Source organism: Neurospora tetrasperma, assembly GCF_000213175.1.
Source record: "Neurospora tetrasperma FGSC 2508 unplaced genomic scaffold NEUTE1scaffold_6, whole genome shotgun sequence".
Lineage (NCBI taxonomy): Eukaryota > Fungi > Ascomycota > Sordariomycetes > Sordariales > Sordariaceae > Neurospora > Neurospora tetrasperma.
This window is the reverse complement of record NW_009799104.1, coordinates 2,963,357-2,980,474: the sequence shown is the minus strand read 5'-3', so window position 1 is coordinate 2,980,474 and position 17,118 is coordinate 2,963,357. Positions and strand designations below refer to the sequence as shown.

Sequence of the window (17,118 nt, the reverse complement as noted above, 5' to 3'; positions counted from 1 at the left end):
CTTCGGAAATGGAGAACTGCAAAGAGAGTCAAATCCGGAGATGGTGCAGTTGGCCTTCCTCTTCGAGAGTTTTCCAAGCTTTTCCATTCGTGCTTGATAGGGTAACGTTCGATACCCAGGACAGTGGAGGTTGTGCAAACACTCCATGCTGCAGCCGCCCGCGGAAAACCGTTATCGGTCAGAGGGAACAAACACAAGCCAAGGAAAAAGATAACGAGCTCTTGTCTTGTTCGTATCCGGGGATGCATCATCGATGACAAGGTAGGTAATATAAATACTCCTTGTTTGTGTACCTATTCTTACAGCAAAACACTCCTGTGGACGGATATTAAGGATAAGCACAAGGTTGTGAATGGGACGATCCGCTGTCGCCATCGCATCCAAGCGGGAGGCGCATTTGGCCCGAGGTCGTTCATCGAGGTTGCGACCGGACTGCGAGCCGTTCGCCTAAGCCCCAAAGTACGAGCCTCATATTAAAAAGTCTCAGCATCTCGCGCCGCGGCATTGGCATTCCTCTTCTCCGACACATCGATTGATTCCAAACTGAACTGAGTCTTGGTCTCCGTATGTACAAAGACTTAATTTACCTAGCGATACCGAGGTAATACCACCTATCCATTCAATGTCCTTGACCCGACTTCCTTCCCAGAACGACATTGAGGGACATCGTTAGTGGACCCACTCCCCCTCAAAGCCCAGACAATTCGCAGACTTTCCCGGACTTTGGTAGAAAAAAAGGTTAGGTTAGCCGGGGAGCCCGACTGCCACCCATCGAACCAGAGCGTGCGAATCTGAAAAGGAAAACCCCACGACGGCAAATTGGCAGCCCTATCACAGTTTAGGTTGATCAATATAGTCGGGTCCTTGATCTACCCGCTACCCGCGCGACTCTTTTACCCAAGACAGTTTTTCAGCAAAGACTCACTGCGAATACCCGACGCTCGTTCCACTCTCTCTCTCTCTCATTGCTCCCGTCGGCCGACAAAGAGCGCATATCGGCTTCAAGTCGTTCGAGTGTCTGGACGTCAATCTTGAACTCAGCTACGAGGGGCCAAAGCCATTTATTTCCTTTGCGCCGCTTGCCGTTCCCGAGAGAAGCTGATCACGAGACACACACTGGTGACTGTTCCGTTCTTCGGACTTCCATCTCGCCAAACACAATCGAAACATCCTCTCTGCAGACATGGCCGAACAATCGCAACAACTCAATGGCCATGTGCCAGAGTCCCATCAGCATCAGAATGGCAATGCCGAGACCACTCCCCTTCTCTCGACTGACTTGCAGCAGCAGCACGAGGGCAAAGATGCCTCCGCTCCTCCGCAGAGCGCAAAGTCGCCCTCGGCGTCCAAGGAGCTCTATCCCATGAGCAATTGGAAGTACGACACCTTTCTGTGGACCATGTCCTTCCTGGTCGATACCTTCTTCCGTGAAGTCCATCCCCGTGGTTCTTGGAAAGTGCCCCGCAGCGGCCCAGTCCTCTTCGTCGCCGCACCACATGCAAACCAGGTTCGTGCTCGTGCTCGTGCTCTACTCTCTCGATGCGTGACGTCAAGCATACCGGGACTTTTTCGCTGACCCTACCGTCTAATATGCAGTTCGTTGACGCCCTAGTACTACAACGCACCCTGCGAAATGAGGCTAAACGCCGCGTCTCCCTCCTCATCGCACAAAAGTCCGTCAAGGGCTTCATCGGCTGGGCTTCTCGGCAGGTCGGTTCCGTCCCTGTCGGCAGACCCCAAGATTCGGCCAAGCCTGCTGAGGGTACCATCTATCTTCCCGACCCCATCGACGACCCGACCCTCATCCGCGGCGTCGGCACAAACTTCGAGAAACAAGCTGAAGTTGGCGGTATCATCTTCCTCCCCTCCATCAAGGGACAGAGCGGCTCGAACGTCGAGATTGTCGAAATCCATGGACCCGAAGAAATTCGCATCAAGCGCCCCGTCAACTCCAAACTCGCCTTGTACCAACTCACCGGACGCGACGATATCGATGAACACGGCGAGCTCCAGAACAAGGAGGTGAAGGGAATCAAGGACGGTTATCAGGGAACAAAATTCAAGATCGCACCACATATCGATCAAACCAAGGTTTATCAAGCTGTGTTTGATCGGCTCAAGAATGGTGGCTGTGTTGGTATCTTCCCAGAAGGAGGCAGCCACGACCGCAGCGAGCTGCTGCCCTTGAAGGCTGGTGTTGCAATCATGGCCCTGGGAACGCTGGCAGAAGCCCCTGACTGCGGCCTCAAGATTGTGCCGGTGGGCATGAATTATTTCCACCCTCACAAGTTCCGGTCAAGGGCTGTCCTCGAATTCGGCGCTCCTTTCGAGGTTCCCAAGGAGCTGGTCGAAATGTACGGCATCAAGGATAAGAGACGTGCTGCCATCTCCAAGCTTCTCGACATGGTCCATCAAAGCCTGAGCGCGGTCACTGTTTCGGCCCCGGACTATGACACCCTGATGGTCATCCAGGCCGCGAGACGCCTGTACAACCCCGCGGGCAAGAAGTTGCCTCTGCCTATCGTGGTAGAGCTAAACCGTCGCCTCGCTCTCGGGTACGACAAGTACAAAGATGATCCCCGCATTATTGAGCTGCAAAAATCTGTCGCCGAGTACAACAAGCAGCTTCGATATCTGAATATCCGCGACCACCAGGTACAATACGCAAAGCTGTCGTGGCCCAAGGTTGTCATCACTTTCTTTTACCGTGTCGCCAAGCTCCTGGTGTTGTCAGCGGGTGTTCTCCCAGGCTTGATCCTCTTTGCCCCTGTCTTTATTGCAACCAAGCGCATCAGTCACCAGAAGGCCAAGGAGGCGCTTGCTGGATCGACGGTCAAAATCCAAGGCAAGGACGTGATTGCAACCTGGAAGATGCTTGTCGCTATGGCTGTTGCACCCATTTTGTATAATCTATACACATGCTTGCTAGCCTACATGGTGGGCAAGCACCGCCTCTGGGGTTATGTGCCCGACTGGGTTCCCATCTGGCTCGTCTACTTCTTTGGATGGGTTTTCTTCCCTGCTATTACTTTTGCTGCGCTACGTTTCGGTGAGGTCGGGATGGACATTCTCAAATCCCTGCGCCCACTTGCGCTGTGCATCAGCCCCACGTCGAGTTACAGTCTTCAGAGTCTCAAGCAAAGGCGAGAAGAACTCAGTGCACAGGTTACGCACCTCATCAACACCCTCGGGCCCGAGATGTTCCCAGACTTTGAGCACATCCGTCTCGTTGCGGCTGACGGCTCATCGCGCATTCACGCCGACGGCACCGTTTCGCCGACGCAGCCATTTAAGAGACGGGACAGCGGCGTTTCCTCGCCCCCCATCTCCACTCCCGGGATTTCCACGCCCGGCACCGAGAGCCCCCATGGTCTTAGAAGAACCGGTACCACGTCGTCCAGTCGCAACATTCCACGTAACGAGTCGTTTAGCAACATTGGACAGGTGCCCATGTTCGCTACCCGACCACCTAGCCGAAGCCGCAGCCGCAGCAGCAGTGCAGGCGGCGGTGGCGGTAACGTCCAGTTTGGCGGGCCACTTGGTGGGTCCCCTGTTGACAAATTCCCGAACCTCAACACGGAAGAGGGCTTCAATGAGGCGAGCAAGAAGATTCGCGAGGCAATGCGTGAAAGAGGCGAGATGAGGAGGAGGAAGAGCCAGGGTAAGGTGTATACCTTTAGTGAACAGTCGGTAGATGAAGAGGTGGAGGACGAGGTGTCGACGGGAAGTTCTGTGGATGAGGACGGAAAGAAGCACCTGTGAGAAGCAGGGGCTCGGACCGGAGCAAGAGATCAGAACATTTCTAAAAATCACCGTTGGGGATATCTTTACCGCTATATTTGACACCCGTGTTATAGTTTTGGCTTTTCTTCTTTTGGTTGTATACCACTTATGGGTTGGGCTTTTCTTTGCTTTGGTCATGGCGAGGCAGCTCTGGATGCGCCCTGACTCATTAAAAAGATTTTATAGGGGAACAGCGGATGTTGTATGGTGCAAGTGTGGGCAATAAAGAAGACAGAGGGAGCGAACAGCGAAAAAGATAGCGAGATGGACCACGGAGATAGAAATCATATACATAATTTGGGAGGTTTCTTCAAACTCACACGCGTTGCCGGCTGTTTCCCTTTTTCTTCAGCCTCTCATGGATCGGTTGGGATTGCACAGAGAGATTTCGAGCGTGGTTCTTTAATGGAGCTTTTATACATGCATAGCATCGTCATCTTTGTTGTTGATTTGCATTTTCCATTTGACGTGTCATCTTATCGTGGTGCCCCATCAACGAGCAGACTCTCAGGAGGGAGAGGAGAGAGTTTGAAATCACGGTTGTCAAACCCAGTGTCCTTGGATTGAGAGTCCGTGTACTGTTTTGGCAACGAAGATAGAAGTGTAGACTAATGTGTACTTTGTAGATACAAACAAAACCCGCCTCACTTTTGCCATACTTGGAAGTCCAATGTGTACAGAGGTGGTTTCTACTTGACGTTCACACAGCACTTGATATGGATCGCTTCGTGCCGTCGTCACAGGGTCCCGATGATCAGCGATCTTATCACTTACATAGATTTAACGGTCGGGAGCACACCGTGCTGGTGATCAAGTAAGCGGAAGTGGTTAGGCGGCCTTGCTCATGGACCTCGGGGTTTGGGTTCGGTCGTTGCGGTGTTAAGCAGAACCCTGCCCTGCCTACACCACCAGCCAAGTGCTACAATAAGCTTATCAGATGGAGGATTGTTCGGATATTCGGATCTGATAATTCGTACATAAAAGACCATTCCTTCCTCTCTCCATCGCCAGGCACAGAAGACCAAACAAACTACCAAACCTCAATTGCAATGACGCAATCAAGTAACTTACAGGCTGTTCGAGGAAGGAAATGTACTTTGTTCGTTAAGACTACGGCGTCCCCACTTGGTTTCCTGCCCACGCTGTCACAACGCTTTTCCGGGCCATTCAAGGTACGCCAAGCGGCTCAGTTGCTCAAGTGGTCCAGTCAAGCAACGGAATCGACAGACTGGGGATCACCCCTGACGGCGGAGGTTAGCACGGAGATAAGCGGGATTGACAGCCGACGGATACCTCTAGACGGGAGACTAAAGGATCCCGACGCCAATGGCCCCGCCGCCGCCGCCGCCGCCGCTGTCTTCATCTTTATCAGGTGCTCATCCCCCGGCTGTTTCTAGCAACTCTTCTCGGGACAACAAACCCCCCAAAAAAACCAGGTTGGAAATCCAAAATGTTCAGATCCCTCCTCTCCAGCGCCAAGTCCTTGGCTATCGGCGACTCAGGCAACAAAGCCACCAAACCCGAGGATCTCTTCCCCGTTGTGTCTAAAGAGGTTGACGGCGACGACTGCGACCATGATTGCGCGACCTGCACCATTACGTACCCGCGCTCCTTCAAGATCGACGAGGAGGATAAGTTGTTTGGTCTGATTAAAGGGTGGGCAACTCATGTGCTGGTGGCTACGGGGAAGACGGACTGGGTGCGCGATGTGGCGGATGAGAAGGGGAGTGTGATGCAGGCTATTGCGGGGGCTAAGGCGCCTGCTAACGGGGTATGTTTATGTTTTTTTTTTTTTTTATCATTTAAAAACTCTCCCACTTTCCGACGTATCAAGATATACAAACATAACTGAAGTACTGACTGGCCATGAACAGAAACTAATGCTCTCGGCCTCCAACATCCCCACCCCGCACCATCCCCCTTCCTACTCGGAACCCACCACCCTCCTCCTCCTCCCGGCCTTCATCCTAATCGAAAACGTCACCCCAGCCACCGTCCCCTTAGTTTTGGAAAAAATCATCTCCCAAGCCCCGACCAACAGCACCCCTCTCGCCCCTTTCAGTCTTCCACGCTCGCTCGAGGCGCCCCTCCCCGAAGCTTCCCCCGCCTACATCAAGGAACTCACCACCCGGCCCTGCCCGCACCAAGCCTTGATCCTGCTATGCTCGCAAAAGACGCGCGATGCGCGATGCGGACAGAGCGCGCCGCTGTTGAGAAAGGAGTTGCAGAGACATTTGCAGCCCCTGGGGTTGTATCGAGACTTGGACGACGAGCGGCCGGGTGGGGTGGGGATTTATTTTATTAGTCATGTGGGTGGACACAAGTACTCTGCGAATATGTTGGTGTATAGGCGGCCGGATGCTTTTGGGTTGGATCATGTGGAGAGAGCCAAAGCAGAAGGGGATCAGGAACTTAGGCCGAAGAAGCCTGAGGAGTTGAGGAGGAAACAAAGGGGGGTTACTAAGGAAGGGGAGGAGGGTAAAGGGCAAGAGGAGGAAGAGGAAGAGAACGGTGAGGTGGGTGCGGCGCAATGTATCTGGTTGGCCAGAGTCAAGCCGGAGGATTGTGAGGGTATCGTCAAGTTTACCGTGTTGCAGGGCAAGGTGATTAAACCGCAGAGTCAGCTTAGGGGAGGATTTGATAGGCAGAGGGGGGTGTTGAGTTGGTGATGCCGTTTCCAGCCTTGGTTTTTTTTTTTTTTTTTTTTTTTTTTTTTTTTTTTTTTTTTTTTCAGGTATTATTGTTTTAGCCATAAAGTGTACTTATAGACCAAGTTCTCAAGAGTCACAAGTAGGTATCATGGTGATGCGATTGGAGATGGGCATGTCTAAAGTGAAAGTGGGGTCAATTGGGGAAGCCAAACAGCATTCACCACCGGGCAATCCAGCCGCCATTCTTCAACCACTGCAATGCATGCATGCATGTTCCATTCGACGACGCACGTTGACTGCCAGGTCCACCAGCAGCAACTCGCTTCAGTTCGCTAAACAAGCACCTTGTACTGATTAGAGCAGCTGCCAGGTTTACCTACACGGGAACTTGATGAGGATAATCGAATCGCTTGCAAGGCGAATTGAGGGGGAGGCCCCCGCGCCGTAGAGTGAGTGTAACTGTGCAATTCGAGAATACCCAAACTGGAATAACTGCTGATGTTTTCCTAGTGTAAATTCTGGAGGGGATGCGGTGCAGCTGCAGTGCCCTGTGGTGCATCTGTGACACCAGCAGCAGCTACTTATGTAGCTGGGTGGCAGGGCAGTTGCAGTTGCAGGAGGTGTGCTGCGTGGCATGCCGTAGTGGCCGCCTTGGGACCTGCCTCAAAAGCAAAGGGAAGCTGACGGGGCCGGGCCATAGGTTAGGTAGTCTACAAGTAGTGTAGTAGTTGCTTGAAGTTGTCGACTCGGTCGGTTTCCAGGGAAAGGGAAGGAAACTAAAGATGGTGAGATGGCTGACTGACTGCCTGGGCAACGGGGGGGTAAACATTGCCTCGATTGGCTGCGATATCTATGACATGGATCGATGCGGGACCTCAGACTGGCGGGACCGGGAAGAGCGAAGGATGGAAGTGCTTGGTGAATGGAGTCTTCTTGGGACTCTGTCCCTTTTTACTGGTCCCCTCGTAACAAGGTCCCGGTCTCCAAGAAGCAAGGTCCTGGGCTGTCCGACTCCGACCTCCATCATTCCAGCGTCATTCCCAGCAGGTTTTCTTGGTGTAGTATTCTACTTAGTTGAAGCTATTCTTCTGCATCCCGCCTTTTTCATTCGGGTTTAGTTGATATCTATTCTTTTTTTTTTCTCCTTTCCCCATCGTTGGTGCTGTTGACTGTTTGCTTGGTCAGCGACGGTCTCTCTGGTTGGTAATAATTCCCACCAGACTCCGGTACCTGAACACAACTAAACTAAACTGAAGTGAGCCAAGCTGAGCCTCCCTCCTTATTAGGACTTGCTAGACCGACTACAGTTCTAAGCTAGAACTAGTCCAGCATCCTTCCACCACCCGTTCTCCGCATCTGCCCAGCTTCGGCTATCAAGGTTATTTCCACAGCATTAACCTACACTACACACACCTCCATCCCATCCCTCGTTCATCGATTGCCAGGGGCCGGGCCATCATACCACACCTCTCCCTCCCTCCCTCCATGACGGCTAGTGTACACCGACCACGAAATCGCGACGACAACATCAACAGCTTTCCACCATCAACAGCCAACTGAACTGACGGACGTCAATACCCCGTGAACAAGCCGAGACACGTCCGCGTACGACGGACGCCCATCGCGCCCGCCCCCTGCTGATCACCCGTTACGGGCCTTTGTTTTGACCATCAGAAGAAACGTTTCCACCGCCTCCTCCAAGTCCCTTTTCCCACCCACTCCTTGTCGCAAAGCCAGCAGCAGCTGAGTCCGGCCTCGCCCTTCACAGCCTGCCGCCGCCATGCCTCCCGCCGCGGATCTCTACGGCGGCGTTTCTGCCTACCGAACAGGCTCAGGCGACGGCATGCGCGATAGAAACTACAATAACAACAACAACAACAATAACAGCGACAATAGTGATAACAACAACAACAACAACAACAACAACGACCTGCCGCCCTTCTTCCCCCTCCAAAACCAAAACCAGGTCCAGCCGCAACAACGCCCCAAATCCTCCTACCTTCGTCAGCTTATGAGCCACAAGAGAAGCAATACCGTCGGAGCCGGCCAGGTCCAATTGCCCCCTGCTGTCTTCTCGACCGATTTCCAAAAGTCTTCTGACAGCGACCACCATCATGTTATGTCGTCCTCGGCTGCTTCCGTTATCGACCCTGATTCTCCTGAACTGCTGCGCCCTCCCAACAAGATCAACCCCGACCTGGTGGCCCAGAGACACAGTTGCGACATGAACCTGACTGGATACCAGAGACATCAATTCGCCGCCGCCCTCTGTGAGCTTCGGCCCAACCAATTGGACGACCAGCCACCACGATCCCCCGAAAAGAAATCGAACCCATTTACGACCATCTCGCTTAAGTCGCCCTTCGGACTCAGGGATTCCAGCAAAGCCTCCAAGAACAAGGGAGACCAATCACCCACCAAGCCCAAAAAGGTCAAATCAGCCGCCAATATCGGTCAGCTTCTGAGGCCAAAGTCTGACAAGAATCTGAGGCAGCAGGAACAGGAGGAAGAAGAGAACAGTCGCCGTCGCAACAAAGACAAGGAGAACCGCGCGCCAAGTGCCATTGATACCAGCCCACCACCACCCATCTATGCCCAGTTTGCCAGGGGTTCGCCCTTTGCGCTGCCTCCAGAACTGAACTCGTCGACCAAACCAGTGCCTTCGCCGTTGGACTACAGAAACCCCTTCTGGGATAGTGGCAAACCATTGCCGGCTGACCCAGATCGTCCCGGAACAGGCGGGACACGGTCGTCCATAGCTGAGAGCCAACATTTGAAGTCCGAAGCGGAAAACCGCGAGCGAGATCGAAACAACAGCCGCTCCAAATCACGGCCAAAGACGTTTCACCAGTACTTTGCGAGCAACAGTCAGCAGGACGAGAAGCGTACACCGTCAGACTCGAGCACCGACACTCGGTACAAGCAACCGCAATCTGACAACCAGAACCAGTCATCACCACAGGAAAAACAAGAACGAAGTTGGAAGAGGCAAACGTGGGCCACCGCCAAGACATCAGATTTGGCAGCAGGCGGAAGTTCAGGATCAGACAGGTCAAGCCAACGACTCAACGTTAAGAGCATGTTTTCCAGTTCTGGTAACGGTGGAGGAAGTAGTAGCTCAGCAGGAGGAGAGCGTTCCAAATCAGGAGCAACAGCAGCAGCAGCAGCAGCAGCAACGCAATCTACCAGTATGGAACGGCAACAAAGTGCCCCACCTCTGCTTCAACAGCACATTGACCCCAAGGATATCGACAAGCACCTCGAGGCCATGTTGGACCGGCGCAACATTCCCGAAAACCAGCGGTACAAGATGCGCAACCTCAACGACACCATCAAGTTGGAATTCATCCGGCAGGACTGGGCAGAAATGCAGGCCAAGATGGTGAACCAGAACGCGAGCAATACGTCTCTTGAGAAGGGAGGGAACGCAGGCAGTGTCAATGGTGGTGCCGGGTCAGAACGGGAAGATCAACAGCAACAGCAGCAGTCATCCTCTAGTTCAAGACGGGAGGACGGTAACAGCAAGGATAAGGATAACGAGAGAACGGGCAGGACGAAGAAGAAAGGATTCGGTCTATCGCTTGGTAAGGGAGCCGCCAGCAAGGCCCAGTCGTCACCCACCAAGAGTATCGGTCGGCACTTCAGGTCCAAGTCCAACGACAGCAGCATGAATGAGCGACCGTCGTTTGGTGATGTGAACGGTAATTCTGGTGGGAACGGCGTGGGCGGGTTCTTGGGTATGAAAGGTGGAAAGAGTCAGCAGGTGCCGGCGGACTTTGTTGCTTACCTGCAAAAGGTGCATAAGCCAGAGCTGGTGGAGGTTGGTAAACTTCATAAGCTTCGGTTGCTGCTGAGGAATGAGACCGTTGCTTGGACCGAGGAGTTTATCAAGCAAGGGGGGATGAAGGAGATTGTGGATTTGTTGCATCGGATTATGGCTGTTGAGTGGCGGTGAGTTTAGATTCGCAACAGGATCACCTATGATGGACGAGTATTGACTGACCATTTCTTCGCGCTGCAGGGAGGAACACGAAGACGCCCTTCTGCACGAAAACCTTTTGTGCCTAAAGGCCCTCTGCACCACCGCCCTGGCACTGCAATACCTGCACACCATCCACGCCACCCTGTTCCCTGCCTTGTTGCATCTGATCTTCGACCCCGAGAAGAAGGGGCCGAGCGAGTTCACAACACGCAACATCATCACCTCGATTTTGCTCACCTACATCGAATGCGCCACGCCGCAAGAGCGCATAACCCGCGCCCAGACAATTTTACAGTTCTTGCGAGACCCCGAGACGGAAGAGGAAAAGAAGCCAGTCAACTTTATCCTCGAGATGAGGCGCGAGCGGCCATACCGTGTATGGTGCAAGGAAGCCGTGAGCGTGACCAAGGAAGTCTTCTGGATATTCTTGCACAATATGAACATTGTTTCCTTGCCCCCAGCGGATTCATCATTAAGTGGCAGTTCCGGCGCCGGCGGAGGGTCGAGTGGCATCAATGGCGAGCAAAAAGATACTCAGCAACAACAACTATACCAAGCAGGCATTATCGATCCCTCAGCCTTAACACGAAATGACACGGAGTCAGGAGGTGAAGACTCAGAAACCGCAACCCCCGCCCAGTTGGCCTACATGTCCCGACACTTCCCACAAGAACGACCGCCCGTGCCCGCGGCCCCTTACGTCGGTGGCGTTGAATGGGACGCGACCAATTACCTTGCCAGCCACCTGGACCTGATGAACGCCATCATTGCATGCACGGGTCCTACAGCCACCGAGCGTAACGCGTTGCGCGCCCAGCTGCGCATCTCGGGCTGGGAGCGCTGTCTGGGCGGCAGCCTGCGGATGTGCAAGGAGAAGTTCTACGGGTCCGTTCACGACGGGCTGCGGACCTGGGTTGCGGCCGCGGCGGAAGACGGCTGGGACGTGCGTGATGTGCGGTTTGGCCCGCCGCCGGAGGGCAGGGGCTACAGTCCGATGAAGAAGACGCCCGGGAAGAAACCAAGGGAGGAGGCGCCGCCCAAAATCGAAATCCCGAAATTGGATTTCCATATTGGGGGTGCTGATTCTCCTGGTATTGGCGTTAGTCCGGGTGGCCTGGGCGTGGGTATGGTTGCCGCTTCGGTTGCGAATATCAACGGCAACGGCGGCGGTGGCGGGAGATCGCCGATGCCGGTGTCGCCTGCGGTGCGCGCGCCGGATTATTGGCTGTCGTGATTGAGACTGCTTTTGCGGCGTGGTGTTGGTACTGGCCGTTGCGTTGTCCGAGATGTCCCGCAGAAGAAGACTATATACAGCTCCAACATAGCGACTCCGACGGCGGCACATGGAGGCTCATTTCGTTCGGCGAAAGTGTAACTGCGACTGCGACACTCTGATCGACTACGATCAGGTAATGCACAACGAAGCTGTGCAGCCTGTCTCCCTATACTAGCCAAAATGGACCACAGCCACTCATACCCACACCATTTTCTGCAACGGCCACACCACACATGATACCCACTTGTACAAACCAAACTATTGTATAGTTACGTGTATAAGGGAGTCCACTCTTGCAGCCGATCTTGCTGATCATTTACAGCTATTTGTGGGTATCATCACCAGATTCTATATCAGTCAATCACTCGATCAGGAAGAATTGAGTAGTAGTTGTTGTTTGTCTTGAGTATTGTTGACATGAAGACGAAGGAAGAAAACGTTGCGAGATCAGGAGATCAGACGAGCAAATAACCGGCCTGGACTGGGCAGGACGGAAACCCAATACCAAATAGACTGCGGCAAGATACGCAGGACAGCAGCAACACAACAGAGAGAGACAGAAAAACCTGGCAGCCAGCCGGGCCCCCAATCGACACAAACATCCTTAGCGGTCAGTTTCGGGGTTTCTGCGAGCCCATTCAATGGGCCGTTTCCTATCCGACCGGTGTGCCACGGCCGCCTAAAATCAGTGGGTTCGTTCACCCCGGCCGAAAGGTTAAACTGAAAAAGATGTGGAACCCTCAACCTCAGTCGCATGACTGGTTTGGGTTGCTTAAATTGAAGTGTTCTGCACACAGAAGGGAGGCGGCAGTACAAGAGCACACGGGATAGGGGAAAGACATGGCGTCGTGTATCGCACTCGTAGGAACGACAGAAACAAACATATCCTCCCACCTTTTTCTCGTCAAGTCTCACGTACTCCTGGCTCAATCCAACTGAAGGCATCTCAAACAATGAAGACTCGACAAAAGAATAGATGACGACGGCCGCGGACACGTGGGACGAAATGGGTATTCTGGACTGGCGGGCACCACACTGATTGGCACTGACACGAGGCGGTTTTCCTCGCCCTTTCTCACTTGGTGTCTGGCCTCTCCTCTTCTTTCTTCGCACCCCAGTTATCGCATGGTCGTGACAGGTCAATGAACTGGGCCTAGTGGTTTTGTTGATTGGTCTTGACGGATCAACTGGTCGGTCGGTCGGTCTGGTCAGGTTGATCGATATCAGAAATCATCTCGCCAGCCTGGGCATTCATCCTGTTCTGATGCATGTATCTTTGTGTCCACCGTCCGTCGTCCATCTTCTCGAGGGCTCCCTGGTATCTGTTAATTGGGCTCGTGTTTCGTATCAGCCAAGACTGACAATCGGGAAGATGAATGAGCAAGGTGAGGAGAGAAACAAAAAGAGGGAACCCCATATTCTTTACGAAGGATCGAGACTCGTCAGAACCTAGTCTCGACAAGGGAAGAGAAAAAAACAATCGGGCAACTATCAGAAATTCCCCTATGAAATCTGTCGTTAGTTCGCGCCGTTATGAAACTATTTGTTGGTGGTCCAAGTCTTGTCTCTTCTCCCTCTGCCGAGAACATGGCCATCCAGCACTTACTATTCAGTGTGCTCTCATTCTTCTTGTGCTCCTTCTGATCCAGCTTCGGCTCCGGCTTCCCTTTCCCACCCAGACCCTGCAGGGTTTGATTATACCCGTTATTTCATTAATCTCACCCACCCGTTGGTGCCCAACGAGCAAGGGTAATGAAAGAGAAAATATTGGCTTGGCCTTGGCGAGAGAAATAACTACCGACTCCCTACTCCCGCGGGTGGACAGTGGACACTAGTCCCTGATGAAATTCAAACGTTGTGCTGGGTGAGGGTCGGAATAACCAACGGTCGACATTTCGTTGGCTCGTTCTTGCGTATCATGTTATGTCAATATTCTTCCCGCGTGGTTCGGGTATAGACAGACAGACAGACAGACAGACAGACAGACAGGGTGCTAGGTCCGTTCCTGAGAGATGTTATTCTCTAATGGTTCGGGAAACGGAGTCACCCATCCATCCATCCATCCCGGCTTCCTTGTCCGTTCATCAAACCCTGGAATTGACGGCTTTTCATCATCTCGGTGGTTTGCTCGCTGTTTTTTTTTTTTTTTTTTTTTTTTTTTTTTTTTTTTTTTTTTTTTTTTGTTCTGTTCTGCCCTTGGGCTTAGGAGATAGATGATGGCAAAAAGGTTCTTGTTACCGCACCCTAACGCCCGCTATCTATCTGGATGTTATCTGACCTGACTTGACCTGACCTGACCTGCTCGGACCTGGCTGGGTTGGGTTGGGTTGGGTTGGGTTCATGTGGCTTTCTTTGGCCTTTTTTCCCTTTTCGACGGCCGGCGGGCGGATGGATGGATGCTTGCCCGGAAGGTTCATGACCGTTGAATACACTAGTTGTCGACTAGAGGGGGTAGGGGGGTATGGATACCCAACTACTGGCTTTGCACATGTTGACGGGGTTTATTGAGCTTTGTATGATCTAGTCTACTAGCCTGTATCGACTTTGTCTGTTATGTTATGGTGTCTTCACCCGCCGGACCGAATCAAGCAGGATCGCAATGGGGAGGGGGGGGTTTGATGAAGGATAGAAACAAGGGCTAGTACTTTCTGATCGATTAGTCCTTGCTTCTTGTTGAGAGCCCTTGAAGAGAATGAGGACAAGGAGAAGGGAGAGAGGGAGGGAGGGCGAGATCAGAGGGGGAAAGAACGAAATGGCATTTTTTTTTTTTTTTTTCTCGAGTTCTTTTCCATTTTTTTCTTTCTTTTTCGTCTGGCATTGTTCGCTGTTCCGGTTTGTTTACTCTTCCTTTTCCATTTCCTGGGGTTTAGCCTCTTCATAGTTCTCTGGCTGGTTGCATTTGAAGGTGCATGGGAGCTTTCTTTTTTTTTTTTTTTTTTTTTTTTTTCTTTTTTTTTTTTTTGTGCGTACCATCTCGGCATTGCGCTTTGGAGCATTGTTTAGTTTTGTTTCCTTTTCTTTTTCTTTCGCTCCTCTGGTTTCCCTTCCTCTAGGGGAACGATCTGGGTATGGCGTCTTTTTTTTTCTATCCATTTTTCCACTTGGATAGGCTTGAAAGCTTATGTGTACTACCTATACACATCGCTCGCTTGTGCGTATAAGCAAGCCATTGGTTGGTTGGTTGGTCGGTCGGTTACACATCTTAGGTCTGACTTTTTGCCCTTGGTTGTGGATAGGATGGTAAAGACGGGAGTTGAATATGGCAAGCAAGTCAGGTAGGCGGGAAGATGTGGTGAACAAGAGAGCAAGCAGGACGCTGAAGGGGATGTGTGAAGTACTAGTAGTAGATTATGAGGGGGGCTGTTTCTTGTCTCTGTCTGTCCTGCTATCATAAATGAACGAATGCTCCTTTTCTTTTCCACGATCAAGAGGTCGCCACTCAGTCACCATACTTTAGAGTATAATGAGACTCAATCTAATGCAACATCAAAACGTTATCTCGTGACTTTGTAGGGAGTGGACTGGTGCCCGTGAAGGTGATTAAAAGGGTCGGTTCAAAAGCAGAGAGCCAGAGAAATAATGTAAAAGAATGAACTATCATCCGTAGAACTGTACTATCCAATGATATGTGAGAATTGGTTACCAGTGAAATGGAAAATCTAATTCGTGATGCGTGGCAAAAAGACAATAGAACAGAGATCGGACATACGAGCAAAAGCAACGACTTCTCTTGATCCATGTGTCGATGACTTACGGAGGTGTGATCCTCCGCAATAGAACGTGCTAGAACAAGGCGGAAAAGGGAAACGAAGCGATAGGTCTAGCTGGGGAGGGGATTAGCAGCATCTAGCTAGGTGCTTGAGCGGTGTGGATTTCCTAAGAAACGACGGGAATCCATAGCAATCTCGGTGGGAGTTCCGTACATTGACTACGCCCACTGTTCGTTCCTCTCTGTGAACGATGAACGAAAAGTGAAAAGGCAAACCATGGGAAATGAACTGAAATGGACATTTCCCCTCACATCGCTGTGGTCTTTTGTCATCTGCCCACCAGCCGCGAATTTAGGCAGGCCGCCCACGTTGTACTGAATACTAGTTCTTAATTTTACATTCATCTAATTTCGCGTATAAACGGGGAGGCAAGGTCCTGTTCTGATCCTGTTGTTCACATATGTTGGGAATTTGATGGGCTTGGACAACTTTACGAAAGTTTGCTGAGCCATGTCCGTGATGATCCCAGATCGGCTACTGAACCCAGCCATATCTCTGCAGACATGATTTCCATGAGGAAGGAATGTCCTATGTAGTAGTCTTGAAAATGAGGCCATTGGCTGTGTAGATTGGTTGCAACAGGGCTGAAATCACTGATCTTGTTTTGAGAAAGCGGAGTGCGAGAGGATCATCTCAATAGTTCGCAGCTGTTGGTCGATGTCCTTCCCTGAACTGACTGTCAGCGATACGCGAACAATATGGGGTCTATGTCGAGAAAGAAATCCTAGTACCAGACTGTACTTGTATGGTCCGCGACGCATTCTGGAAGGGATGCATGCACGTGTGACGTGTGGCGGTTTCACCGAAAAAGAGCGAATGACGGGCGGAAAATCGGAGTAATGGGATTGTGCCGATCTGCCGTTCCTGTCTAATCATGCTTGTCGGGCTTAAATAGTAGATACAGGCATCACTCACAGTCTGTCACTTAAACTGCATTGTTTTCGACGAGACTCAGGCACCCCCCCCTGGATTGTGATGGATTTTGGCTGCTTTGTGTGGTGAAGGGGGTGCTAATGAGTGGGAAGAGGCGATGAGAGAAGATCTGGGCCAGGTTACTTCCGCGACAGGAAGGACGTCTCAACTCAAAATTGCAATGGCCTTCAGGCGTGATGAAACTGCTGGACACTCCTTCAATGTCTGGGTGTAAGTAGTGCGGTTCCGGGCGTGATGAGATTTTTAGGTTCACATTTGGATAGGGTTCTTGCCCAATGCGATTATGTTACCTTGGTGGTAACTCGCCTCTGGATGTGAATGTAACAGTAAATCTGTCGTCGAGGAGGTTACCAGGTTTTGATACTGGTCCCTTGAATTCTTTAGCGCGGAGCGAATTATTTCGGGGTAAAGATGTATCCCACATCTAAATGGGATGCTCCTAGCACAGTAAAGGCCACTCATACTCTGTCGTGGGAAATCTATTTCGTAGCAATAGTTCCAAACGTGATGTGAAGTGAATTCAAACACCTCAGGCCTTGCTCAAGGCCTCGGCTCTGGGTGAATATCTGTTGATTCGACACGTTGTAATTTCGTGGGATGGATTGGCATTACATGTTGGATCTAGACCTCGTCGGCTCTGTCGCCCATCTGTATAGTAGATATCTGATGAGAAAGTGACATACATGGAAGGATGATTTGAGACCCACGTCCTAGGCCTACAGC

The 17,118-nt window shown here is 51.8% G+C and overlaps 3 protein-coding genes across 3 annotated transcripts; all 3 read left to right on the top strand.

The window, feature by feature from the left end:
* Window positions 1–1,183: 1,183 nt before the first annotated feature.
* On the top strand, window positions 1,184–4,218 carry NEUTE1DRAFT_132129 (uncharacterized protein; the record flags this gene model as incomplete). The annotated part of the gene is made up of 2 exons (XM_009856310.1): window positions 1,184–1,507; window positions 1,597–4,218. The coding sequence occupies 2 exons, from the start codon at window positions 1,184–1,186 to the stop codon at window positions 3,760–3,762; spliced, it is 2,490 nt and encodes an 829-aa protein (XP_009854612.1).
* Window positions 4,219–5,233: 1,015 nt separating this feature from the next.
* NEUTE1DRAFT_140970 (uncharacterized protein) lies at window positions 5,234–6,452 on the top strand (the record flags this gene model as incomplete). Its single annotated transcript, XM_009856309.1, has 2 exons — window positions 5,234–5,554; window positions 5,658–6,452. 2 exons carry the CDS (start codon window positions 5,234–5,236, stop codon window positions 6,450–6,452), a joined length of 1,116 nt encoding a protein of 371 aa, XP_009854611.1.
* Window positions 6,453–8,214: 1,762 nt separating this feature from the next.
* NEUTE1DRAFT_132128 (uncharacterized protein) lies at window positions 8,215–11,650 on the top strand (the record flags this gene model as incomplete). The annotated part of the gene is made up of 2 exons (XM_009856308.1): window positions 8,215–10,385; window positions 10,456–11,650. The coding sequence occupies 2 exons, from the start codon at window positions 8,215–8,217 to the stop codon at window positions 11,648–11,650; spliced, it is 3,366 nt and encodes a 1,121-aa protein (XP_009854610.1).
* Between the last annotated feature and the right edge of the window lie 5,468 nt (window positions 11,651–17,118).